Genomic DNA, 27,004 nt, shown 5'->3' on the forward strand with positions numbered 1-27,004 from the left:
CTAATTTAATTGAAAAACAACAACAGATTGCTCTAGTATGTTAAAAAATGAATGAGTTTCATGCCAAGAAATACCATGTTTTCTTTTATTACTGATAGACCACACTCAACATTCATTGTTAACTTTTATAAATTGGCATTCCAACCTGTGTAGTATTGTGTGTCCCACATTGTGTTTTATTCTGATGTCTGTTTTATTGTTTTCCTAAAAATGATCAAAGGCACACACTTTTTACTCTAATAGCAAACACTATTCTAGAATAGATCAAGGCATACTTTCCTGAATGCTGTCATGCTGTTTATGTTATAAATGAGCACATTCTTTATGGCTCCAGTTCCTATAAAGGATATTTTTTCTTTATCTTTTGTCTTGTGACAAAACACTTTGCATAACTGCTGTTGTCATTAAACTCTACATTTATCAAACCACAATATATTATTTTCATTTATTCACATTGTACACTTTTGGTAGTTAATTGTAATGTAAATGAAGTGGACTATTTCACTCGCCAAAGGCAAATTATAAATTACTCATTTTATATTTGCTTAGCAACAACACACAATAACAAAACTGTGCATTTAAAATAATTTTTGTTTTTGTCACCATTACACAATATGATTACTTAGATATGAGGTCAATGATTCATCTAACATTAATATTAAATGTTATTTTAATCTTTTTCATCGTGATTCATCGCTCATATACCACAATCAAGTTCTAATTTTTGGGACTAGGACATAAGGAAGATATTTGTTTGTGCAAAAATTGTCTTATACCATAATTATACAGCATTTGGTCAATCTTGTCAAAAAAATAAAGGCCTGCAAGGTTTGTTGGTCTTGTTTGCCGATCAGACTGCGCAGACAGTGGCTGTATATAATATAAGACCCATTCTCGCATGACATGCCTCATTTTTGTCTGTTTGTTTAGCCCACCTTCAACACCTCGATCGGCATTCCAAGTCTTATCAGCCAAGAAAGTTGCAGCGTCTGTGAGAGCTGGCGGCTACTTGGGAAGACCTGGATCACAAGGTAGGTTATACTGCACTCACATAAGTAAGCCATTTTTATTGTGTGTTGTAATGTTGTATTCTATTTCACGAATGTATGTGTGATACACAATATTGTTATAAGTCAGTGTTGTATAATAATTTAATAAGCATTTCATTGTAAAATACTAACCTTGTAACAACTTTATAACACTGTATTTTGTTTTTCAGAAAAAAATGCAATTAATACTTTGTCTTAACTTGCGCAATAATAAAAAATGACAATTTTCTCGGAAAGCAGCTAATATATGAGCCGCGCTCTGTGAAAAGGGGGTTTATGCATGTGCGTCAAGTGTTGTCCCAGATTAGACTGTGCAGTCTGCACAGGCTAATCAGGGCGGACACTTTCAGCATAAATTAATTTTTTTTAAGAAGATACTTTCTACAAACGCAAAAAATTAAAAAAAAAAAGGAAGAGTTGTCGCTGTGCAGTTTTCTGACACTTAAAAGATCAGAAAATTTAGATACAAATAATATTAAAAATTACAGGTGTCCAAAAATTAAGAGACAAAAATTAAGGTGTTCGAAAATTATAATTATATTGAAAGAAAAGCAAGAAATCAATGTACAATAATTTTTCTTCTTTTTCTGCTTTGAAATAAAAAACAACTTTGTCTGAAATCATATTGAACAAAAAAGTAAAATCATAAAACATTCTGCTTCCTTAATATAATAAAACTGTTTCAAATGCTTTTGGTGGAATCCATTGTTTTCTACCCATATACATGGTTATTTACCCAATTACGCAAATATAATGGTCCATTGCCCTCAAGCATGCATCTGCCAGGTTTTATGACCTTAATCTGGTTGTAAAAATCAATGATTGAAGTTTTACAAGATAAGCAAAAACAGGGCAGATGTTTGTTGAATAGCACTGTAAAATATACTGTCAGAAAAAAGAGACATTAATTATGGACAAAAACCCATATGTCCTAAAAAAAGTCAGGAAAAATAATTATTTTTGCTTGAAAAATGGGTGTCTTAGACTGTCCGAAAATTAAAAGTAATTATGTTACTCTATTATTTTAGAATAATATATAATAAATAAAAAGGTACATAATTAAATACTTTCTCATACAGCCCGTTATTTGCATGTATTGATGTTGTATCACTTAACTCAGTCCTAATAGCCTGGTGATGATTTTGCCTGTATGTTTTGCATGCCCTTTTTGCCTCTGTTCAGTTTCAGTCAATGACCTTGAGAACAGGGACTCCAGTGGGTCTCCTTCGCATATCACCTCGGCCACCATTGTACGTCGACAGTGGACTCCAGAAAACTCCACAGACTCAGCTCTCTTAGACGCACGAACTAGCTTTTTTTATGGCCCGGAAGAGAATGGTGATTCAGATGAAAATAAGAGGGCGAGGGAACTTTCTTTTTATTCTGGACTATATCCAGGTAGTTTAGCACAGTCTGATAAAGGTGAAGGTTGCACAAGTTCAGAAGGTCAGAGTGAGGTAAAAGGTGATTCAGAGTCTGTGGATAAAAATAGGGGTCCGTGTAAAGAGGTCAAGGGTGTTTTTAAGGGTGCAAGGGATTCACCTGGGAAGGGACAGGGCAATGGAGGTCAAAGGATGTTTCAAATCACAGAGGAGCCCATAGGAACTGTTAGTGAAGAAAAGAATGTTGTGGAAGGTCATACTACATCAAGTGCTGGTAAGTCAAGGTCTCAAAGTGCAGCAGAATCAACATCAGACACACACAGACGTGGCAGGGAATCAGAGTCTGTTGTTTCTGCCACAGAAGAATTTATTTCTGGTGTCATTAATGTAGAAATTGACGAAAAACGACGTTTATCTAGGAAATCCTTGCATTCCAGGCCAACTACTGGAAGATCTTCCACTGGAATCTCCCCCTCCAGGCCAACTACTGGAAGATCTTCCACTGGAATCTCACCCTCAAAAGACTCCCCGAGTAATGCTCACAGCGGAAATGGAGCAACCGTGATTTCTTTACAAGAGAGAAACATTCCTACCAAACAGACAACAAGCTGGAAACCATTTACAGCTACTGCTTATACAAGAAAGTCTGTCTCCTATGACTTAAATAAGTTAAAGCATAAGAACTTGCTTAATCGAAGACAGTCTGCTCCTGGAAATGTTATAACCAGGCATTATAGCAACCAACTAAAGATATCAGACAATGTTCCAGCGGTAAACCTGTATTCTCCACACTTTGCCTGGCAGGTGGAAGAATCGTCCCCTGATGTACCTGATACTTCTTTTGCTCATGAATATGAATACAATGAACATCATAGCCTAGGTGCAAAATCCAATGATGTAACAGGTGCAAGTCATCGTATAGTTAACAGTCCTGAAGACTTTCTTGAAGGCACAAAGGCTAATTCTAATGAATCAGGGTTTGATGATAGTGGACTGGATAACAGAGATGATTTCAATGATGAAGTGATAGCAGAGGAGGAGATTCTTAATGATATCCGTAAATGTAATGAAGAGATCCAGAAGATAGAAGCTCTAGGAAATGCAGAAAAAGAGGAAGAGGAATATGTGAGAGATGAACCTGAGTCTGATTCAGAGTCATCAATGGATGAAGAGACCATCAGAGTTGTGTTAGGAGTCCCAGATGCTGACATTAGTGAACAGTCTGCAGGACACTTTGAGGAAATTTCTGATAAAACAGAAGATGTAAATGAAGTCATGGAGGGCAATGGCCATGATACAGATGTAACTGATGTTGTAAAGTATGCTACTAATGAGATGGAGAAGGTAGAGGAGAAAGAGCAACCAGAGGGTGAAGGTTTGTAGTTGTTAAAATTTACTTTGCACTGATAAAAGAAATGAAGAAAGATGGCAACAAATGGATTTGTATACATATCTTTATAACAAGGGCTTAACATGAAACTTAACATATCAGCTTTTCTCATTTTTATCGTATACAATTGTTTCATGCTTGGACCTTGATTTAAATATATTTTTTTAAACGTAATCGTTGTTTTTTTATATATTTTTTAAAATAGTAGTTTGCTTTTAATTTACGATTTCATGTAATATTTGCTGTTTTCATTGCATGGTGGATGTTGAACATTTGCATGTTATGTTGTTTTGTGCTGGGGCCTGACATCACTTTGCGTTTGTTGCAGTGTGCCATTTCAAATTCATACTTTAGCATTTTGTTTAATATTTATTTTATTTCTTTGGTAGATGTTATTTCTATCTTACTGTTTGTTTCTTTATTTGATAATTCAGTTGATATTAATTGGGAAATATACAAAGCATTACACTACAATTTTAACAATTGTGCATTACTTATTGTGTTTCAAATTAGATTCATATTTAAATTGATCATATAACATATTTATTACATAGTAAACATTTAGACATAATATCTTTGTAACAAGACTTACTTTATCATACAATTATAATAAGTGTCAACTATGCACATATTTTAAATCGATTGGTTGCCTACCTTCAGTCGATGAGGAACGACTCTCGGAAATAAAGTCGTATAGGTCCAGTAAGAAAGGTATGTCCTCACAATATAGCTTGGTTGATCATCATCATTATCAATGCCATCCTCACCTCATCGTTGTCTTCATCATCATCATCATCAGGAAAATCAACAGTTAACGCAACAGCACAATAGTCATCATCATCATCATCATCAATAGTATTATTACCATCTTTATTACCTATTTCATCATCATCGCAATCTCGGGTATCATTATTATGATTATCATTACATGCACCATCATTTGTTCCCCTTTATAATTATTCATCCCCATTCTTTTACTTTTCTGCAGGGTAGGTTTGGTGTGGAGTTGACATGTGTGTATATTTATAATGGAAAAACGACTTGTGGTAAACAATGTTAACCAACTTATACATTTTGTAGGTAAATCTGTGAAGAAATCCAAATCTGGGGTATCTGACAATGGTGATATTGCAGAGTAAGTACACAAATATGACCTTGAGCAGTTATATTTAAAGCTGTATATTGTTCAGAGCCGATGTCAATATTACTGTAGTCTCATTTTTGTGGATTCTTAAAATCTGGCATATTGGTTGGATTCATGGATTTCTTATAATGTATGATATAAGAATTTGGAGGTAAGTGTTCTTTGAATGTTGAATTTGTGATTGAACTGACCAATCGAAGTCATAAAAATTGGTGTCTGATGAAGAATATTGGTTGCTGTGTAACTAGTAAGAGGATGTGAGGTCTGGATATCTTCCCAAATATGGAAACAAAGTTGTAAATTTATTTTAAATAGTTTTACAATTTTGGAGTATATACTAACCAAACCAGACACGATCATTTATTGCAATTCACTTAACCCTATTTTGGGACATAGGGGAAGACAATAGGATAAAAAAACACCAAAAACAAGAAACAAATCAGAATTGTTTTTAAACAAAATCGCATAGCTATAGTTTTCTAAATAAAACTGTTTGTTTTGATCAGAGATGATTCGTCATCTGGGGAGTTCAAGCTGCCTCCGTTGGCGTCAGACAGGTGGTTGGAGGAGAAAGGTATGTGAGCCCAGAAAGTGTTACCTCCCTTGTTAGAGTTCTGGCCATGTTCAGAATTGGTCAGAAAAGGACATAAATGGTGATGGAATTTTTTAGAGGATTTCAGACCTACCTATCCTTGTTGATTTTGTTTGTCTTATTCAAATCTTAAGATGATAAAGAAAGTTAATTCAATAAATGATTTTTGTAGAGATTTGATGACATACATAGCAAATTGACCAAATCTATCAATTTGAAGATATTTGGATGTACCTGTAATACAGTTGATTTTACCAATATATAGAATAATAAAAACCTTTGAATATTAAAACTATTAGTTAAATTGTTAATCTTTTTCTTTATTTAAATTTGTATAAAAGTTAATAGTTCTTGTTTCACAATTGTTTGCATGTTTCACTTGCATAATTCATATATTGTTTGATGGTTTGGATGTTGTTTGTCAATCATTGCACAGCTGTAGTTATAAGTATGCTTTATAACCACATGTACAGCTATTGATGAAATCCACTCGTCCATGATCACAACATAATTGGTGCATTGATTACAAGAATGGCCTCAAAACCAGTCCTGTCTTAATAATTTATAGAACTGGATCTAGATATTTCTCTTTTCATTATTTGTGGAATATAATATAGTTTGCCTGCTGAACTAAAAACAGGGTCTGCTTCACAGATATGAAATTATTTATATTTGATTTAATGAATAATTATGACTTATTCAGCTTTTAAAATGTTTATATTGATCTGGCTTTGTTATATAAATGAGGATTTAATTTTTGAGATTAGAACAAACCGATTCAATAAGTTAAAAGAAAAAATAAGACAATTGATGGTGGAAAACCTTTTACAAATAAAGGTTAACCCTTTCCCACTCAGAAGCAAATTAAAAATGGCTATGTGCAAACAGCATAAAACCAGAACAGGCTGCGAGTAACTAGCTGTCTGTTCAGGTTTTTATGCTGTTTGCTGCTCATCATTATCTAAGGGTTGGAAATGAAGCCTGTAAACTTGACTCTATTAAGAAAGGTATTTTTTTTAAATTTAACTTAATATGGGACTACAAATGCGTCAAAATATGTTTCTATGTTGGAAATAAAAGATAACTAAATATGCCCCAGGAAACAAGTAAAACAATATTGTAAATTCAAAAATATGTAGACTATTTAGGAATATTCTTTTGCTTTCTAATACTTGTACAATCTTTGCAGTAGTCTTTCTAGTTGTTCAGATCTGTTTAGCATATGCTACATGGGGTGTTGGTTTGTTTTTGCATGCCTGAATTCTCTCCCAGATGACATTATCGAAGTCCAGGCAGCGTTACTGGAGAACGAAACCACATTTAGCGGGGACACTGATTCTTACTCGGATATGCTTGCTTCCAACAAGCAGTCAGTATCAGGCCAATCCTCAAGACAAGGTTCAGCCATTTCCAGACCTCAGTCATCAAAATCCAGATCGTCTGCTCTGTCCAATTTCCAAGATTATGTAGAACAGAGTGCGGCATATGTGACAGTAAATCCTTCTTCATCTGGATCCAGACCATCTCCAGCAAAGTCTCATGTTAAATCTTTAGTACAAACTTCAGACATTGCACAAGATACAAGAGTATCATCTCCCAATTCTAGACCTTCTTCCAAGTCTGTTCTAGGTGTTGTAATCTCTAGACCCGGATCAGGTAATTCTAGGATCTCTAGTGCAAGGTCATCTCCGATAATGTTGAAAGAAGAACAGTCTGCAACTGGTAACACTCAAGATGATGTAAGGGAACATAGAACCAACAGTGCTGAATCTAGTGTTCATGATGAACAGTCTGCGACTGTTAACACTCTAGATGATGTAAGGGAACATAGAACCAACAGTGCTGAATCTAGTGTTCATGATGAACAGTCTGCGACTGGTAACACTCTAGATGATGTAAGGGAACATAGAACCAACAGTGCTGAAGTTAATGCTGACACTGAAAATCAACTTCCAGAAGGTGCAAATGCTGTTGACAATAAAAGTGCAATAGAGGCCAGTGATAAATATCCAGAGACGGTACAACAAAGTAATTCTAATTTAGATAAAAAGTTGGTAGGTAGTAAGTCAGACTTTATTAAAAATGAGGCATCTTATATGAAAACAGCAGCAAATTTGTCCGCAAACCAAGTTAATAAAACAACAGGAAAACCATTGTATCAGCCAAGAATATCCAAAGATTTACCTTCTAAGCAACCAGTTTCAAAATCCAAAAATGCATCAAAAATAAAAACAGTTGGAAGAGATAAACTTGCAGTAAATAGTCAAATGAGAAATACAACTGATAAAAGTGCTTCCTTGCAAGAAGCTGGTGATAGTGTTGGTGGAGGTTACACTGCATCTGGTGATGGTTACACTTCATCTGGTAGTGTTGGCATGGCTGCTGTAGATGAGATGCAAGTTACAGGTAGTATGCTTTAAGAAAAATAATGCTTTCTACCTTTAGGCAGGTACTTTGTAGCTTAGGAAACCAATTTGCATTTCAGTAAAATGTACGCAAAGCACAATGTAAACAGTCATCAATGGGCAGTCTTAAATAGATATATTTGTTTTATGGCAAATCATTGCCAGTACCAATCTTTAAAAAAAATCAAGAAGTCAACATAATGGTCTCACTGATCATTATCAAAACTTTCTCACTTATATACCATTATATTCTTATAGCCCATTTTTGTGATGCAAAAAGTACCTTTTAGTTTACTGTTTTATCAAAAAATTCAATGAAGAGGGTACAACACATACACCTTCTAAACACCAGCACAATCTCGGTGATTGAACAGTTCCTTAATCATAACAAAATAGAGGTAAAGCCAATGTTTATATGGTATTTGTATTATAATAATGCAGCATTAACAACCAATATACTTATGAAAGTATAACCCAATTTTAACATTCCTGCATGATGGAATAATATTTTGAATATTTTATGCAACTGTTGCACATCGCATGAATGTTGTTTTTTTATATTTAATTTTATTCACCATAACCATGTTGCCTACCACGCAGTGTACTTTATATTTCGATTTTATTGTGCATGTATAATTTTAACAAAGCAATAATTATTGTGATTGAACATAATTGTAAAATGTTCTCTTTTGTGTGTGGGCCATCCTTGATTGAGATAGAAAGTTATGAATTTAATTGATCTTTGTGATTTAATGTACATGTACAGTCATTATAACGACGCAGACATACTTATCACCAGTAATAATATACAATTTAATGTGAAAATGTTATTCAATGCGAAGACCATGTTTCCCTTGCAATGGAATATTCAGGCAAAGCAATACAAGATATTAATTTAATAGAGTTTGCGTTGAAATAATTCTATTTGAAAAGAGATAACCGTATCGCGTTTAAGAAAAAACATCAAAATACAAAATATTCAATTAATACTTTGAAATAAATAATGATGGATGCTTAAACAACATTTAATCTTTCCATTTGTATTCTGTGTACATGTATGCCATGTTCTGGGAAAACTTGTCTTTATGCCTGTGCTTAAAGTGTCATGCAAGATATGCCTGTGCTGTCCCTACAGGCTATTCATGAACAGCACTTTTCTTTAATGGATTTTTTTGTTTAAAAGGATCTCCTCTAAACAAAAATCCAGTGTAGGTGGAAAGTGTTGTCCCTGATTAGCCTGTGTGGGGCCCAGTTTTCTCAGAATGCTTCATATTCTACCATCGTGACCTCTGTCTACTTTTAATCAGATGCACACGCCATAGTTGCTGAATTGGACGCTCTGGGACTTAGAGTGAAGACCGATGACAAGGTATATAAGCTAGCAGTTAGAGTCTTTACTTTCTACTTTGCTTTTTTTTGTATATGAGTCTAGTACTAGGAAATCTGGGGTTTATTCAGTTACATAAAGTGTCATTTCAGATTAGCCTGTGCAATAAATGCAGGCTAATAAGGGATGACACTTTTCCCTTACACTTGATTTTCAATTATATGATCGTCAGAAACCATTTTAAAGCAGGTTGTTTTTCTGATGAGTGCTTGTACACATTGGCATTCAGAATCAAAAACTTTTATAATTGTCCTATTCAGTCCAAGAAAGGCTTGACGTTTCCGTTGGCGACAGGTAAACGACCCAAAGCGCCTGTGGAGAAGACAAAGATTCCTGACCATATTGCTGAGGCTTTGAAACGGCAGCCAATGGAATCTTTAAATAGACTGGAGAAAGACTTGGAGAGAAGTAGGTCACATGCCACTTTAAATGCCTTTTAGGTTACATTGCACTAGATTTCTTTTTCCAACATTTAATTGATAATGGTTTGTTAGCTGATTCCAACTTGATCAGTGTTATGATTTGAAAACATGGTCATTTGTAGAAATCTTCTTGTTTTTATGACACAAAGCAAGCTTCGGTAAACCAACGCATACAGTACAGACAATAAAACTAAACTATATGTTTGTCACAAAACACATATTCATTATGACAATCCCCTGTTATATTGTTCTTGGTGCATATTTTTGAAGATACATTTGAGAACCAGTCTGGGAAAACAGGGCTAAATGCATGTGCATAAAGTATCATTTTTCCGCTTTTATGTTATTTTTCTTTTTAACGGAAGTCTCTTCTAAACAAAAATCCAGTCATGGCAGAAATTGTCGTCCCTGGTAAGCCTGTGTGAACTACACATGCTAATCTGGGAAGACTCTTTACGCACATGCATTAAGCCCGTTTTCCTAGAATAATATTTATTTATTTTATAGCAATATCATAAAGGCTGTGAGAACATGCTACTTACATGTTGGTATTGCATGAAATATTGCTGCTTTTTCAGAGGGATTTCTAAAGAATGGCACAGGTAGACATGTCACAATGGTTGTTTTTTTATGGTGCATGGGCTATGTCTTGTTTGTTTGTAATTCACTTGATGGACATTGATTGTTCAGTTTATTGATTGATTAATCAATTTATTGGTCATGTTTATATGCTTGTAGAAAATTATAGAAAAGGGAAAAGGAACTTTACTTTAATAGGGCAGATGTAGATGGTGTTTTACTTTTTGGACCGTGCTCTGTGAAAAGGGGGGTTTAATGCATATGCATAAAGTGTTGTCCCAGACTAGTCTGTGCAGTCTGCACGGGCTAATCAGGGATGACACTTTCCGCTTAACTGGCTTTTTACTAATGAGAGACCTTCTTTAAGCGAAAAATATCACACAAGTGGAAAGTGCTGTCCCTAATTAGCTTGTGTGGACTACACTGGCTAATCTGGGACAACACTTAAGGCACATGCAGTAAACCCCGTTTTCACAGAGCACGGCCCATATTTAAGATGATATGAATTTTTTAAGGTAAACAAGAAGAAATAAAAGATAGCTGAAAACAATACAAATGCAGTGTAACATTCAGATGTTAATATGTTATCAACACTATGCCAGTATTGTCATGATTAATAGATTTTACATGACTAAAAAAAATAGCAATGCTTTTTTGGTGAAGAATATAAAAATGAAATATCTTATTAAGTGCATAGCATTCTTTATAGCATGTAATAATAATATAGGTTAGATGTAACATTGCTTTGGTGTAGTTATAAGGTTCAGTATAGAATATGAGTCTTTGTCTGGAAAAACGGGGCTTAATTTATGTGGATAAAGTGTTCTCCCAGATCAGCCTGTGCACTCTGCACATGCTTAGAATGGCTGTCACTTTTTCACATAAACTGGATTTTTTGCTAACAGAGGACCTCCATAAAACAAAAAATCCATAGAAGCGAAAAGTTTCATTCCTTAGTAGCCTGTGCTGACTGCACTGTCTAATCAGGGACCACACTTTACACGAATGTATTTAGACCGTTTTATCCACAGTGAGCCTCATGTATTTTTCTACATTTTATAGTTACATGTCAATAATTGTTAATAGACGTGTTTTATGAGGATGAATCTAAGTTATGAATCAGGTTTTATAAATCATTACTGAATAATTCTGAATAATAACTCTTTAAGAGCTAGATTTATTAAATAAATAATACTTTTTTCAAATTCAGATTCAAATTTAAGCTGGAGTGATTGAGGTTTGATGACTGAAAAATAGAACATTCTGCTTAGATTGCATTTGAGCCACACTCTTGAAAAGTGGGGCTTAATATTACCTAATGAAAGTATGTAATACCTTATACAAGATTGGCCTGTGCAGTCTGCCAAGGACTGGGGCTTAATACATGTATGTAATACCTTATACAAGATTGGCCTGTGCAGTCTGCCATGGACTAGGGCTTAATACATGTGTGTAATACTTCATACAAGATTGGCCTGTGCAGTCTGCCAAGGACTGGGGCTTAATACATGTGTGTAATACTTCATACTAGATTGACCTGTGCAGTCTGCCAAGGACTGGGGCTTAATGTATGTGTGTAATACCTTATACAAGATTGGCCTGTGCAGTCTGCCAAGGACTAGGGCTTAATACATGTGTGTAATACTTCATACAAGATTGGCATGTGCTGTCTGCCAAGGACTGGGGCTTAATGTATGTGTGTAATACTTAATACAAAATTGGCCTATGCAGTCTACCAAGGACTGGGGCTTAATGTATGTGTGTAATACTTCATACAAGATTGGCCTGTGCAGTCTGCCAAGGACTGGTGCCTAATACATGTGTGTAATACTTCATACAAGATTGGCCTGTGCAGTCTGCCAAGAACTGGGGCTGAATACATGTGTGTAATACTTCATACAAGATTGGCCTGTGCAGTCTGCCAAGAACGGGGGCTGAATACATGTGTGTAATACTTCATACAAGATTGGCATGTGCAGTCTGCCAAGGACTGGGGCTTAATGTATGTGTGTAATACTTCATACAAAATTGACCTATGCAGTCTGCCAAGGACTGGGGCTTAATACATGTGTGTAATGCCTCATACAAGATTGGCCTATGCAGTCTGCCAAGGACTGGGGCTTAATGTATGTGTGTAAAGCTTCATACAAGATTGGCATGTGCAGTCTGCCAAGGACTGGTGCTTAATGCATGTGTGTAATGCCTCATACAAGATTGGCCTGTGCAGTCTGCCAAGGACTGGGGCTTAATGTATGTGTGTAATTTCTCATACAAGATTGGCCTGTGCAGTCTGCCAAGGACTGGGGCTTAATGCATGTGTGTAATACCTTATACAAGATTGGCCTGTGCAGTCTGCCAAGGACTGGGGGTTAATGTATGTGTGTATTACTTCATACAAGATTGGCCTGTGCAGTCTGCCAAGGACTGGGGCTTAATACATGTGTGTATTACTTCATACAAGATTGGCCTTTGCAGTCTGCCAAGGACTGGGGCTTAAAGTATGTGTGTAATACTTCATACTAGATTGGCATGTGCAGTCTGCCAATGACTGGGGCTTAATACATGTGTGTAATACTTCATACAAGATTGGCATGTGCAGTCTGCCAAGGACTGTTGCTTAATACATGTGTGTAATACTTCATTCAAGATTGGCCTGTGCAGTCTGCCAAGTACTGGGGCTTAATGTATGTGTGTAATACTTCATACAAGATTGGCCTGTGCAGTCTGCCAAGGACTGGGGCTTAATGTATGTGTGTAATACTTCATACAAGATTGGCCTGTGCAGTCTGCCAAGGACTGGGGCTTAATGTATGTGTGTAATACTTCATACAAGATTGGCATGTGCAGTCTGCCAAGGACTGGGGCTTAATGTATTAGTGTAATACTCCATACAAGATTGGCATGTGCAGTCTGCCAAGGACTGGGGCTTAATGTATGTGCGTAATACTTCATACAAGATTGGCCTATGCAGTCTGCCAAGGACTAGGGCTTAACACATGTGTATAAAGCTTCATACAAGATTGGCATGTGCAGTCTGCCAAGGACTGGTGCTTAATGTATGTGTTTAATACTTCATACAAGATTGGCATGTTCAGTCTGCCAAGGACTGGGGCTGAATACATGTGTGTGATACTTCATAAAAGATTGGCATGTGCAATCTGCCAAGAACTGGGGCTGAATACATGTGTGTAATACTTCATACAAGATTGGCCTGTGCAGTCTGCCAAGGACTTGGGCTTACTACATGGGTGTAATACTTCATACAAGATTGGCATGTGCAGTCTGCCAAGGACTAGGGCTTAATGAATGTGTGTAATACTTCATACAAGATTGGCATGTGCAGTCTGCCAAGGACTGGGGCTTAATATATGTGTGTAATACTTCATACAACATTGGCCTGTGCAGTCTGCCAAGGACTGGGGCTTAATACATGTGTGTAATACTTCATACTAGATTGGCATGTGCAGTCTGCCAAGGACTGGGGCTTAATACATGTGTGTAATACTTCATACTAGATTGGCATGTGCAGTCTGCCAAGGACTGGGGCTTAATGTATGTGTGTAATACTTCATACAAGATTGGCCTGTGCAGTCTGCCAAGGACTGGTGCTTAAAGTATGTGTGTAATACTTCATACAAGATTGGCCTGTGCAGTCTGCCAAGGACTGGTGCTTAAAGTATGTGTGTAATACTTCATACAAGATTGGCATGTGCAGTCTGCCAATGACTGGGGCTGAATACATGTGTGTAATACTTCATACAAGATTGGCATGTGCAGTCTGCCAAGGACTGGGGCTTAATACATGTGTGTAATACTTCATACAAGATTGGCCTGTGCAGTCTGCCAAGGACTGGGGCTTAATACATGTGTGTAATACTTCATACAAGATTGGCCTGTGCAGTCTGCCAATGACTGGGGCTTAATATATGTGTGTAATACTTCATACAAAATTGGCATGTGCAGTCTGCCAAGGACTGGGGCTGAATACATGTGGGTAATACTTCATACAAGATTGGCCTGTGCAGTCTGCCAAGAACTGGGGCTGAATGTATGTGTGTAATGCCTCATACAAGATTGGCCTGTGCAGTCTGCCAAGGGCTGGGGCTTAATATATGTGTGTAATGCCTCATACAAGATTGGCCTGTGCAGTCTGCCAAGGACTGGGGCTTAATACATGTGTGTAATACTTCATACTAGATTGGCATGTGCAGTCTGCCAAGGACTGGGGCTTAATACATGTGTGTAATACTTCATACAAGATTGGCCTGTGCAGTCTGCCAAGGACTGGTGCTTAAAGTATGTGTGTAATGCTTCATACAAGATTGGCCTGTGCAGTCTGCCAAGGACTGGTGCTTAAAGTATGTGTGTAATACTTCATACAAGATTGGCATGTGCAGTCTGCCAATGACTGGGGCTGAATACATGTGTGTAATACTTCATACAAGATTGGCATGTGCAGTCTGCCAAGGACTGGGGCTTAATACATGTGTGTAATACTTCATACAAGATTGGCCTGTGCAGTCTGCCAAGGACTGGGGCTTAAAGTATGTGTGTAATATTTCATACTAGATTGGCATGTGCAGTCTGCCAATGACTGGGGCTGAATACATGTGTGTAATACTTCATACAAGATTGGCATGTGCAGTCTGCCAAGGACTGGTGCTTAATACATGTGTGTAATACTTCATTCAAGATTGGCCTGTGCAGTCTGCCAAGTACTGGGGCTTAATGTATGTGTGTAATACTTCATACAAGATTTGCCTGTGCAGTCTGCCAAGGACTGGGGCTTAATGTATGTGTGTAATACTTCATACAAGATTGGTCTGTGCAGTCTGCCAAGGACTGGGGCTTAATGTATGTGTGTAATACTTCATACAAGATTGGCCTGTGCAGTCTGCCAAGGACTGGGGCTTAATGTATTAGTGTAATACTCCATACAAGATTGGCATATGCAGTCTGCCAAGGACTGGGGCTTAATGTATGTGCGTAATACTTCATACAAGATTGGCCTATGCAGTCTGCCAAGGACTAGGGCTTAATACATGTGTTTAAAGCTTCATACAAGATTGGCCTGTGCAGTCTGCCAAGGACTGGTGCTTAATGTATGTGTTTAATACTTCATACAAGATTGGCATGTGCAGTCTGCCAAGGACTGGGGCTGAATACATGTGTGTAATACTTCATAAAAGATTGGCATGTGCAGTCTGCCAAGGACTGGGGCTGAATACATGTGGGTAATACTTCATACAAGATTGGCCTGTGCAGTCTGCCAAGAACTGGGGCTGAATGTATGTGTGTAATGCCTCATACAAGATTGGCCTGTGCAGTCTGCCAAGGGCTGGGGCTTAATGTATGTGTGTAATGCCTCATACAAGATTGGCCTGTGCAGTCTGCCAAGGACTGGGGCTTAATACATGTGTGTAATACTTCATACTAGATTGGCATGTGCAGTCTGCCAAGGACTGGGGCTTAATACATGTGTGTAATACTTCATACAAGATTGGCCTGTGCAGTCTGCCAAGGACTGGTGCTTAAAGTATGTGTGTAATGCTTCATACAAGATTGGCCTGTGCAGTCTGCCAAGGACTGGTGCTTAAAGTATGTGTGTAATACTTCATACAAGATTGGCATGTGCAGTCTGCCAATGACTGGGGCTGAATACATGTGTGTAATACTTCATACAAGATTGGCATGTGCAGTCTGCCAAGGACTGGGGCTTAATACATGTGTGTAATACTTCATACAAGATTGGCCTGTGCAGTCTGCCAAGGACTGGGGCTTAAAGTATGTGTGTAATATTTCATACTAGATTGGCATGTGCAGTCTGCCAATGACTGGGGCTGAATACATGTGTGTAATAATTCATACAAGATTGGCATGTGCAGTCTGCCAAGGACTGGTGCTTAATACATGTGTGTAATACTTCATTCAAGATTGGCCTGTGCAGTCTGCCAAGTACTGGGGCTTAATGTATGTGTGTAATACTTCATACAAGATTTGCCTGTGCAGTCTGCCAAGGACTGGGGCTTAATGTATGTGTGTAATACTTCATACAAGATTGGCCTGTGCAGTCTGCCAAGGACTGGGGCTTAATGTATGTGTGTAATACTTCATACAAGATTGGCCTGTGCAGTCTGCCAAGGACTGGGGCTTAATGTATTAGTGTAATACTCCATACAAGATTGGCATATGCAGTCTGCCAAGGACTGGGGCTTAATGTATGTGCGTAATACTTCATACAAGATTGGCCTATGCAGTCTGCCAAGGACTAGGGCTTAATACATGTGTTTAAAGCTTCATACAAGATTGGCCTGTGCAGTCTGCCAAGGACTGGTGCTTAATGTATGTGTTTAATACTTCTTACAAGATTGGCATGTGCAGTCTGCCAAGGACTGGGGCTGAATACATGTGTGTAATACTTCATAAAAGATTGGCATGTGCAGTCTGCCAAGAACTGGGGCTGAATACATGTGTGTAATACTTCATACAAGATTGGCCTGTGCAGTCTGCCAAGGACTAGGGCTTACTACATGGGTGTAATACTTCATACAAGATTGGCATGTGCAGTCTGCCAAGGACTAGGGCTTAATGTATGTGTGTAATACTTCATACAAGATTGGCATGTGCAGTCTGCCAAGGACTGGGGCTTAATATATGTGTGTAATACTTCATACAAGATTGGCCTGTGCAGTCTGCCAAGGACTGGGGCTTAATACATGTGTGTAATAGTTCATACTAGATTGGCATGTGCAGTCTGCCAAGGACTGGGGCTGAATACATGTGTGTAATACTTCATACTAGATTGGCATGTGCAGTCTGCCAAGGACTGGGGCTTAATGTATGTGTGTAATACTTCATACAAGATTGGCCTGTGCAGTCTGCCAAGGACTGGTGCTTAAAGTATGTGTGTAATGCTTCATACAAGATTGGCCTGTGCAGTCTGCCAAGGACTGGTGCTTAAAGTATGTGTGTAATACTTCATACAAGATTGGCATGTGCAGTCTGCCAATGACTGGGGCTGAATACATGTGTGTAATACTTCATACAAGATTGGCATGTGCAGTATGCCAAGGACTGGGGCTTAGTACATGTGTGTAATACTTCATACAAGATTGGCCTGTGCAGTCTGCCAAGGACTGGGGCTTAATACATGTGTGTAATACTTCATACAAGATTGGCCTGTGCAGTCTGCCAATGACTAGGGCTGAATACATGGGTGTAATGCTTCATACAAGATTGGCCTGTGCAGTCTGCCAAGGACTGGGGCTTAATACTTGTGTGTAATACTTCATACAAGATTGGCCTGTGCAGTCTGCCAGGGACAGCACTTTCTGCTTTTATGGAATTTTTCGTATAAAAGTAGTCCAGTCTAAACAAAAATCAAGTCTAGGCAGAAAGTGTGGTCTCAGATTAGCCTGTGTGCTGCACAGGCTTATTGACATACAGTATAAAGCCCAATTTTTACAGTTCACGTTTAACTAATTTAATTATACATTTCACAATTGAATTGGCCGTTTCAAAATTGCAATCATAACCTTGATTTGCAGAATGGAGGGAATGATAATTTGGCAGTCTCTTTTCTTTGTGTTGTGTTCACTTGATGTGTTTGCATGCTAAATATTGTAGATAATAACGCTATTATACAATTACTTGTTTAAAGGATCCGCTTTGACATTCTGACATGTGATGACTTTTTGTGGCAAACTGTAATGAAAATAGGCGACATATGAAAGCTATCACAGTTGAACATTAAACTATCATACATATTGGCTGTGCTCTGTTAAAATGGGGTTTAATGCAGGTGTGTAAAGTGTTGGCTCTGATTCACCTGTGCAGTCTGCACAATCAAGGACGACACTTTCTGCTTTTATGGTATTAACCGTTTGAATAAAGTCTCTTCTTAGCAAAAATCCAGTTTATGCTGCAAGTGTTGTCCCTGATAAGCCAATGCGGACTCACTCAGCACAGGCTTATCTGGGATGACACTTTACACACAAGCATTAAACCCCCTTTTTACAGGGCATAGCCCATTTGGATGTTAAACTCTGATACATATGAATTGAATGTTAGTGCAACAGGATAGGAAGAAGCAATTGTGCATTCATTGTTTGCCATATGGGAATGCTCTTTTAGTCTATGTGACACTGTATATGCTAGTTTTAGTAGTGAAGCTGTACTGTCAGGTGCCGCCCAAGAGTTACAGTTTTTCTTCAAGCTGAGTAATACTCTGAGAAAACAGGGCTTAATGCATGCACTTCAAGTATCATTTTTAATTAGCCTGTGCAATCTGCACAGGTGAATCAGGGACTTCACTTTCTGCCTCAACTTGATATTTGTTCAGAGAGACTTCTATTAAACGAAATATTCCATTAAAGGGCCAAGTATCGTCCCTGATTATCCTGTGCGGACTTCACAGGCTAATCTTAAAATACTTTTTCCTCAAATGCATTAAGCCTGGTTATCACAAAGTACAGCTCACTTGTAAATTTGGCAATATACCATGCGCCTTATTCCATAGACATCTTTACCAGTTATATTTTTGTACTACATGTAGTAAACTAAGCTGTTAAACCAATAACATAGAATGGAATTATTATAACAATGATAACTGATAATCACTGAATGCGAAAAAACAAATTATGATAATTTAAGGTCTTGCCATGGAAATGCATTTTACATTATAAAATGATGCTGGAATACTTACATGTACCAAAGTTTGATTTCATACTCTAAAATCTTCTGTCTTACTCTGAAAAACAAACATCTTCTCTATCTTGTACGTTTCTTCAGTTAGATCACACTGACTGAAAAATGACCCTAGATAATAATTCTTTGGAATATATAAACAATATGTAAAAATGACAAGGCCTAGAGGTGTCAATATGCATAGATGGCATTATATAGTTGCCCTCTACAAAGTTTTTTTTCAATTTATGCCACTGTAAATTGTAGTCAAAGCTTTATGCAAATGAGAGTTCTTCAGTATTATCCCTTTCCCCCATAAGAAGCAAAGTAAAAATGGCTTTTGCAACCAGCATAAAACCATAACATCCCGCAAGTAACTCACAGTCTGCATAATTATTCAGGTTTTATGCTGTTTGCTGCTCATCAGTAACTAAGGGTTGGAAATGAAGCCTTAACAACTCACTGCTTTAATATAGGTAAAAATAAGTTGTTAAGTTGTGGTATTTACCACACAATGTTTCTTTTGGAATGTGTTTGAAACTTATAGTTGATTTATCATATTGTGTATTCATATTTCATTGAGGTGCACTTACATCAGTTTATTTCCTTCACTGAATGTGAGTGACCAGTTGCATGAACATAAAGCATACCCAGTAACTGTATATTAAATGGTAAAGATTTAAATTTGTATTATTTCATTGCTATGCATATAATAATTGTGAGCCTTGCTTTAATGTGCGTAAAGTGTATTCCCAGATTAGCATGTGCAGTCCACATTATTTACAACACTTTCCACTTAAACTGGATTTTTGTTAAGAAGAGACTTCTTTCAAATAAAAAAATACCAAAACCGTTAACAGAAAGTGTCGTCCCTGATAAGCATGTGCGGACTGCATAGGCACAACTAGGAAGACGTTTTATGCACATGCATTAAAAGCACAGTTTTACAAGAATGGGGATCATTTAAACCTTTCCCACTCAGAAGGAAAGTGAAAATGGCAGTCCGTTCAGGTTTTATGCTGAGGGCTGCTCATCAGTATCTAAGCGTTGGAAATAAAGCCTTTAAAACTGTAATTTAGTAAGAAAGGTCTTTAATCAAATGTAACTTTCTAAGAGACTACAAATGTGTCAAAATGTGTATCAAAGTGGTAAAGGGTTAATCTTAAATGTCCAGTCAGTGGTCCCATCATGTTTCCTGTTTGCTCCACAGTGACTGACCTAGTGACTGAGACCTTGTCAGGGCCGACATTGGAAGCCATCGGGGAGGGACTCACAGAAGAGGAGTTTGAACTGGCCAAGGCCTTGCTCATGGTATAGCTTCAAATTAATATTATACTATAGCCTTGCTCTCAAAAAAGGGTGTTTAAGGTTAAATGAATTTGCTGAAATGTTGTCCCAGATTAGCTTGTGCTGTCCACACAGGCTAATTAGGGACAACATTTTCTGCTAGATTTTTGCTTATATGTTAAACGAAAAATATCATTAAAGCGGAAATTGTCGTCCCTGATTAGCCTGTAAACTTCACAGATAATCTTGGACGATACTCTACACATATGCATAAAGCCCCCTTTTTACAGATAGAGGAGAGATTTGCCAAGGCCTTGCTGATTGTATGGGAATCAGGGCCCCTAGTCACCATTTTAGATTAAGAATAATGAATGGACCTAAACCCAAGAAAAAAATTGCATCATTTGAATTTATACTTTATAATATAATAATATTAAATGTTTTTTATAGTTGTACATTTTTTTTTTGGAATTTTACTGATATTATTATTATAATTTGAATGGTTTGTGATTTAAATGGGTTTAAGAAAGAGCAGGTTGGCTTTTATGCCCAGATTAATAGATTTTTAGAAAAACTTGCCCATTTGCGTGTAAATTATTACTAGCAGTACATTATAATTGTGAGAATTTTAAAGTTGTAGTTTAATATTATATACTTTATTTTATTAACTGATTAGAAAGTATATAATATTACCAAAGGTTTTAATAGAAAAGAATGTTGCATGATTTATATCTGACTGTGATCAGTTTATCTTTATTCTGTTTATAGACAGGTAAGAGTCAGATTTACATGGCATTGGTACAGCTGATAATGAGATCATTATATTTTAATAATGTTCAGTTAGCTTCCGACACTGTCCCGCCCAGTATTTGAAAAACTATTAAGGAAAATCTTAAAGACATGTAAATGTATCAAATGCTTTAAGCCTCTGCATATTTTATGATTAAGTCTTTAAACATTTGAATGCTTAACATAAGAATTTATGGCTGAAATGAGTTTTATTTGGATCATTTTATAATCAGACTACATTACATTTCACAACACTGTATTATGTGAACTTTGAATAAGACATCAAACTCAGAATGGATATAATTTTGGTGATTTTTTTCAATCAGGGTTCTCCATTTCATGTTCTGGATTAATTTGTGTATATGCTGTCTTTACTTTTAGTATGACACACTTTTTTATGACTTTGTTGTTAACAATTATGGTATTTTTTATATCTATTTGATTGTATTTCAAACCTTTGCTCATCCATGTTCTGACCAGTTTCTTTTTTTTTGAGGATTAAAAAAAATCTGATTCTACAACCAATCAAACAAATCAATGATGCAATTATATGAGCAAGTGAAGCTTTATTTATAACTTGACACAATTAATTAATAAATGCCTTAGGTAAAACTGCATGTAATGAATTGTTGAAATAACAGTTTGCTCAAAGAATGATGTGTTTTTTCCATTTTCTCATTATAGTGGATTACACATAGAAAATTTAACACATTTCAAAACATAACATTTGAAATTTTATCTAAATTACAATAATTAAGGTTTCTCAAAGGAGCTTTTTGAATTCCAGCTCTGAGTGATGAACATATATTAATTTCTTTTTCAGAAAAAACTTGATGAGGCCAAAGGAAAATTGGACAACAAAGATTCCTCTAAATCAGGCAAGAAAAAGACGACGACTAAGGGGAAAGGTGGGAAGAAAGGCAAAAAGAAGAGTTCCTCACTGGAGGAGAAGTCAGATGAAGATCTTGAAAGGGAGGCAATCAGGGCCAAACATGAGGAGGAGAAAAAGGTGGGCATTTTTTGGAGGGATATGCTATAATAAGCCTCGCTGTGGGAAGACAGGGTTTATTGCGTGTGCGTAAAGTATCGTCTCAGATTAGCCTGTGCAGTCAGCTTTTACACTTTCAGCTAACCTGGAGTTTTGTTAAGAAGAGACTTTTTTAAATGAAAAATTCTATAAAAACAGAATGTGTTGTCTCTGAACGAATAGCCTGGCTAATCTTGAACATCACTTTATGCACAAACATTAAGCCAAGTGTCCCCACTTGAACATCCCTTTATGCACAAGCATTAAGCAAAGTGTCCCCACTTGAACATCACTTTATGCACAAGCATTAAGCCAAGTGTCCCCACTTGAACATCCCTTTATGCACAAGCATTAAGCCAAGTGTCCCCACTTGAACATCCCTTTATGCACAAGCATTAAGCCAAGTGTCCCCACTTGAACATCACTTTATGCACAAGCATTAAGCCAAGTGTCCCCACTTGAACATCCCTTTATGCACAAGCATTAAGCCAAGTGTCCCCACTTGAACATCCCTTTATGCACAAGCATTAAGCCAAGTGTCCCCACTTGAACATTCCTTTATGCACAAGCAATAAGCCAAGTGTCCCCACTTGAACATCCCTTTATGCACAAGCATTAAGCCAAGTGTCCCAGATCAAGGCTAAAATGATCCATGTAGGCAATGTAAATTTTAAGGTCAAAATTTTGTACGATTGAAAACAAAACCCTTTCCTTTTATACCATGCCATGGATTTCATTGCATGAAATGTTGTTACTTTTATATGGAATAAAATAGAAAAAGATTTACAACTGCAAAGATTAATTAAATTCTGAAAGGGAAACAATAATAGATTATTATTCTTACATTACCTTAACACTTTCCCACTCAAAAGCAAAGTGTACAGAAAACGCAACTAGCATAAAACCAGAACAGCCTGTGAGCAACTCGCAGGCTGTACAGGTTTTATACTGTTTGCAGTTCATAAGTATCTTAGGGTTGGAAATAAAGCCTTAAACTAGTTGAGCAATTCTTAAAATTAATTTGATTTTCTAAGGGATCACAAAGGCATCAAAGCAGGTATCTGAGTGGTTAAGAGTTAAGTCATTTATGTGCTATAAATAATTGTATATAGCATTGTTATTGATTTGTATGTATCATTGTTATTGACATGTGTTTCCATGACAACAGAAGCGTGATGAGGAGGCTGCAGAACTTCAGAGACAGATTGCAGAGAAACGGAAACTGTTACAGGGGCAGACTGACCTTACATCAGCGCAGTCTAGGGTAGGTGGTAAAAACATGGGCAATAAAAAATATTGTTTAACCCTTTGCATGCTGGGAAATTTGTCGTCTGCTAAAATGTCGTCTGCTGAATTTCTAAATTTAGAATTTTCAGAATAGCAAACAGTTTGGATCCTGATGAGACGCCACGTTCTGTGGCATTACTGGCGTCTCATCCGGATCCAAACTGATTGCAAAGGCCTTCAAAATTCGGTTCCAGCAGTGAAAGGGTTAACCCTTTCCCCAATAAGAAGCAAAGTAAAAATGGCTTTTGCAACCAGCATAAAACAAGAACAGCCTGCGAATAACAGGTTTTATGATGTTTGCTGCTCATCAGTATCTGTGGGTTTGAAATGAAGCCTTTATGACTTGAATCTCGTAAGAAAGGTCTTTAATTAAATTTAACTTAAATATATATATATATATATCATATGTTAACATGTCAGTGTTAACACAAGAATGTCTTCCGTGAGACAAGATTTTCACCAGAGCTCAAAACAATTCGGGTAAGGGCAATTTGGTGTGATTGTTTTATCACCCCAAACAAATAATTTATTTAGGATGATCTTAAGGGATAGAAATTACTTTCATTGTCATCTATCATTGATATTGCAGCCTTGTTCTGGGAAAACTAGGTGTTATGCATGTGCTTAAAGCGTCATGCCAGATTAGCCTGTGCAGTCCACACAGGGATGTCACTCACAGCTTTTATGGTAGTTTTGTTTTAAATTAAGTATTTATGCAAAAATTCAGTGGGGCTAAAATGTTCATCAGTCGAAGCAGGCAAGCTCTTTGGAGAAATCATAACCGTTCTTAAGATGGAATTTGAAATTTAATTCTCTATTGTGCAGGAGTTACAAGAGAAGATGGCTGAGTTGGAGCGGCAGGCGGAGGATCTGATGAGAGCTGAGGAGGACGCCCGGTCCATGCTGGCAGAACAGAGACGTAAACAGAGGGAGGAACGGGAGGCCAGACGCAAGGCAGACCTAGGTATGGGGGGACATTCATGAACCATGCCTGCTGATTAATTGAGTGGCGTTCCGCACAGGCTAATCAGGGATGACACTTTCCGCTTAAACTAGATTCTCGGTAAAAAGGGACTTCCTTTAAAAGACAAATACCATTAAAGCGGAAAGTGTTGTCCATGATTAGCCTGTGCAATTTGTCACATATTAGCCTGTGCAGTCTGCACTTGCTGTTCAGAGACAACATTTTTCACCTGAACATGATTTTTTCATGCAATAGACATCCTTTAAAATGAAAAATGCATTCAAAGGGACAAGGGTCATCCCTGATTACCACTGCATAAGCTGATCCAAGGCAACATTGTCCTTGAACAAGGCTCACATTGATCTCACACTTCTGTTCACATTTTCACACAGAGCGCAAGCGTCAGGAGGCGCAGGAACGGCGCGAGCGTGAGAAGCGCGAGTTGGAGGAAAGGAAGAAGCGGGAAGAGGAAATGATACAGAAGATGGAGGACATTGAGATGAGGAGGAGAATGAGAGAGGAGGAGGAACGCAGGGCAGATGAGGAAGAGAGGCTTGCACAGGAGAGATATGAGGTGGGTTACTTTATATATATGAGGTGGGTTACTTGGAGATATTAGGTGGGTTACCATGGAGATATGAAGTGGGTTACCATGGATATATGAAGTGAGTTATCATGTAGATATGAGGTGGGATCCCATAACAACTATGATGGGTTACCATAACAACTATGGTGGATTAACATGACAAGTTGGTGGGTTATGGGTTATCATGACAACTGTGGGCTGCAGGTAACAATGACAAATTAAGAGATGGGTTAAAGATAAAAGATGATGGGTGAAATATAGAAGGTGGGTAATTGATAATAGAGTGGGCTTAGGAAAACAAGGTATATTAACACGGTAACTAGATGGGATGGTTTAAAAAAATGTCTCAAGTAGATCCTTGATCTGGAAAACTGAGCTAAATGCACAGTTTACACAGGCTTATCAGTAATGACACTTTCTGCTTCTATGCAAAATTTCATTTAAAGGATGTAATTTCTAAAAGACAATTCATTGTAGGCGGAAAATGTTTTCTCTGGTAAGCTTAAGCAGACTGCACAGGCTTATCTTGGACGACACTTTACACACATGCTTTAAGCAGAGTGAAGGCGACTCAGTGATCTCATTTCTGATCTTGCCGTGATGACATGTTCTACCTTAATTGAATTTTTGCTGAGAAGAGTCTTTCTTTAAGCAAATAAATATAAAAACTGAAAGTGTTGTCCCTGATTAGCCTTTGCAGAAAGGTCTTTAACCTTTTCCCCCATAAGAAGCAAAGTGACAATGGCTATGTGCAAACAGCATAAAACCAGAACAGCCTGAGAGTAACTCACAGTCTGTTCAGGTTTTATGCTGTTTGCTGCTCATCAGTATCTAAGGGTTGGAAATAAAGCCTTTAAAATTTGAATTTAGTAAGAAAGGTCTTTAATTAAAATTAAATTTATAAGGGACTACAAGTGCGTCAAAATACGTATCTAAGTGGTAAAGGGTTAAAAACGTATCTAAGTGGTAAAGGGTTAAAAACGTATCTGAGTGGTAAAGGGTTAATTAATCTTATTTGTTCTCCAGTTGGAGATGGCTGCGGCTGCGAGGTTGGAGGAGGAGGAAGAGGAGCGTATCAGGGAGATGGAGAGGCAGGCTGAGGAGGAGGCGATGGTGAGGCTGATTGAGGAGAGAGAGGAGGCAGAGAGGCAAAGGAGGAGGCTGAGGGAGGAGGAAGAACTGCTCAGGGAGGAGGAGGAGAGGAAGAAGTAGGGGCACAGTGAGATATGAGGGGGATGGGGAGAATTAAAGAAAATGTGTACTTGAACATTCAGACATCTTAGGATCTAGAAATTTGACACAATCATTTAGTAAGGCTATAACTCATGACAATGATTTATTGAAATTCTTGAGATATTATTTCTTTGATCGATGATTATTTGAATTGATAAATGATGAAGAAAAAGCTGTCATAATCTTGTTTATGAATTATTTCCAGAACTATTAACGCATATAGCATAAGAGCACTTTTGTTGTTATGTTTGATATTTGAAATAACTGTTGTAGGGTTTGTATCATAATTATATGAAAGGTAGCGCATTTCCTTCTGTGGGCCTTGTTGCTCAAAACTTAGCTTAGCTAACAGCCTTTAACCCATTTTTGCCTAGTGGACTCTCCCTTCCTTCTAAATTGGATCAATTTTTTTCTAAAATTAGGGATGTCTAGTATATTTATTTCTATGTTAAGAATATTTCTTACAGAAATTCCTTTAAGCAAACGGCACAGACCCAGATGATACGCCGCATCATGTGGCGTCTCAACTGGGTCTACGCTATTTGTCAAGGCCTTTTTTCTAGACGCAAGGCATAAATGGGTTAATATGCTGTAAAGTTAATTTAAGTTGTTTAATTTATGTGTTTATTGTAAACATTATAAACGCTCACATAATTTGCATATGTTTTATAATCTTATTGGTTTAACAATTAATTTTATTTTTGTCTGAAGTTAACCTACTGTTACCTTATCTGTCCGTTTTAGTTTTAAGCAACTGGTTCCAAATTGAAATATACTTAAAACAACACATTTTAAA

General features: G+C 37.2%; 1 protein-coding gene across 3 annotated transcripts in view; it reads left to right on the top strand.

Annotated features, from left to right (window-relative positions):
• The window catches only part of LOC127848883 (myosin-11-like), a 66,935-nt gene that overhangs the window by 26,477 nt on the left and 13,454 nt on the right, over positions 1-27,004 (top strand). For 2 of the 3 annotated variants that reach the window (XM_052381552.1, XM_052381550.1), the window contains 15 exons: positions 931-1,031; positions 2,232-3,806; positions 4,482-4,532; positions 4,902-4,956; positions 5,472-5,539; positions 6,830-7,963; positions 9,270-9,331; positions 9,610-9,757; positions 10,350-10,373; positions 20,246-20,346; positions 21,935-22,120; positions 23,307-23,402; positions 24,251-24,389; positions 24,782-24,963; positions 26,002-26,183. In XM_052381552.1, coding sequence (XP_052237512.1) covers positions 931-1,031; positions 2,232-3,806; positions 4,482-4,532; positions 4,902-4,956; positions 5,472-5,539; positions 6,830-7,963; positions 9,270-9,331; positions 9,610-9,757; positions 10,350-10,373; positions 20,246-20,346; positions 21,935-22,120; positions 23,307-23,402; positions 24,251-24,389; positions 24,782-24,963; positions 26,002-26,183 — 4,104 coding nt within the window. The remainder of the gene's footprint in view (positions 1-930; positions 1,032-2,231; positions 3,807-4,481; positions 4,533-4,901; positions 4,957-5,471; positions 5,540-6,829; positions 7,964-9,269; positions 9,332-9,609; positions 9,758-10,349; positions 10,374-20,245; positions 20,347-21,934; positions 22,121-23,306; positions 23,403-24,250; positions 24,390-24,781; positions 24,964-26,001; positions 26,184-27,004) is intronic. The other variant, XM_052381551.1, reaches the window with a different exon arrangement.

This window comes from Dreissena polymorpha, chromosome 10 (assembly GCF_020536995.1).
Source record: "Dreissena polymorpha isolate Duluth1 chromosome 10, UMN_Dpol_1.0, whole genome shotgun sequence".
Taxonomy (NCBI): Eukaryota; Metazoa; Mollusca; class Bivalvia; order Myida; family Dreissenidae; genus Dreissena; species Dreissena polymorpha.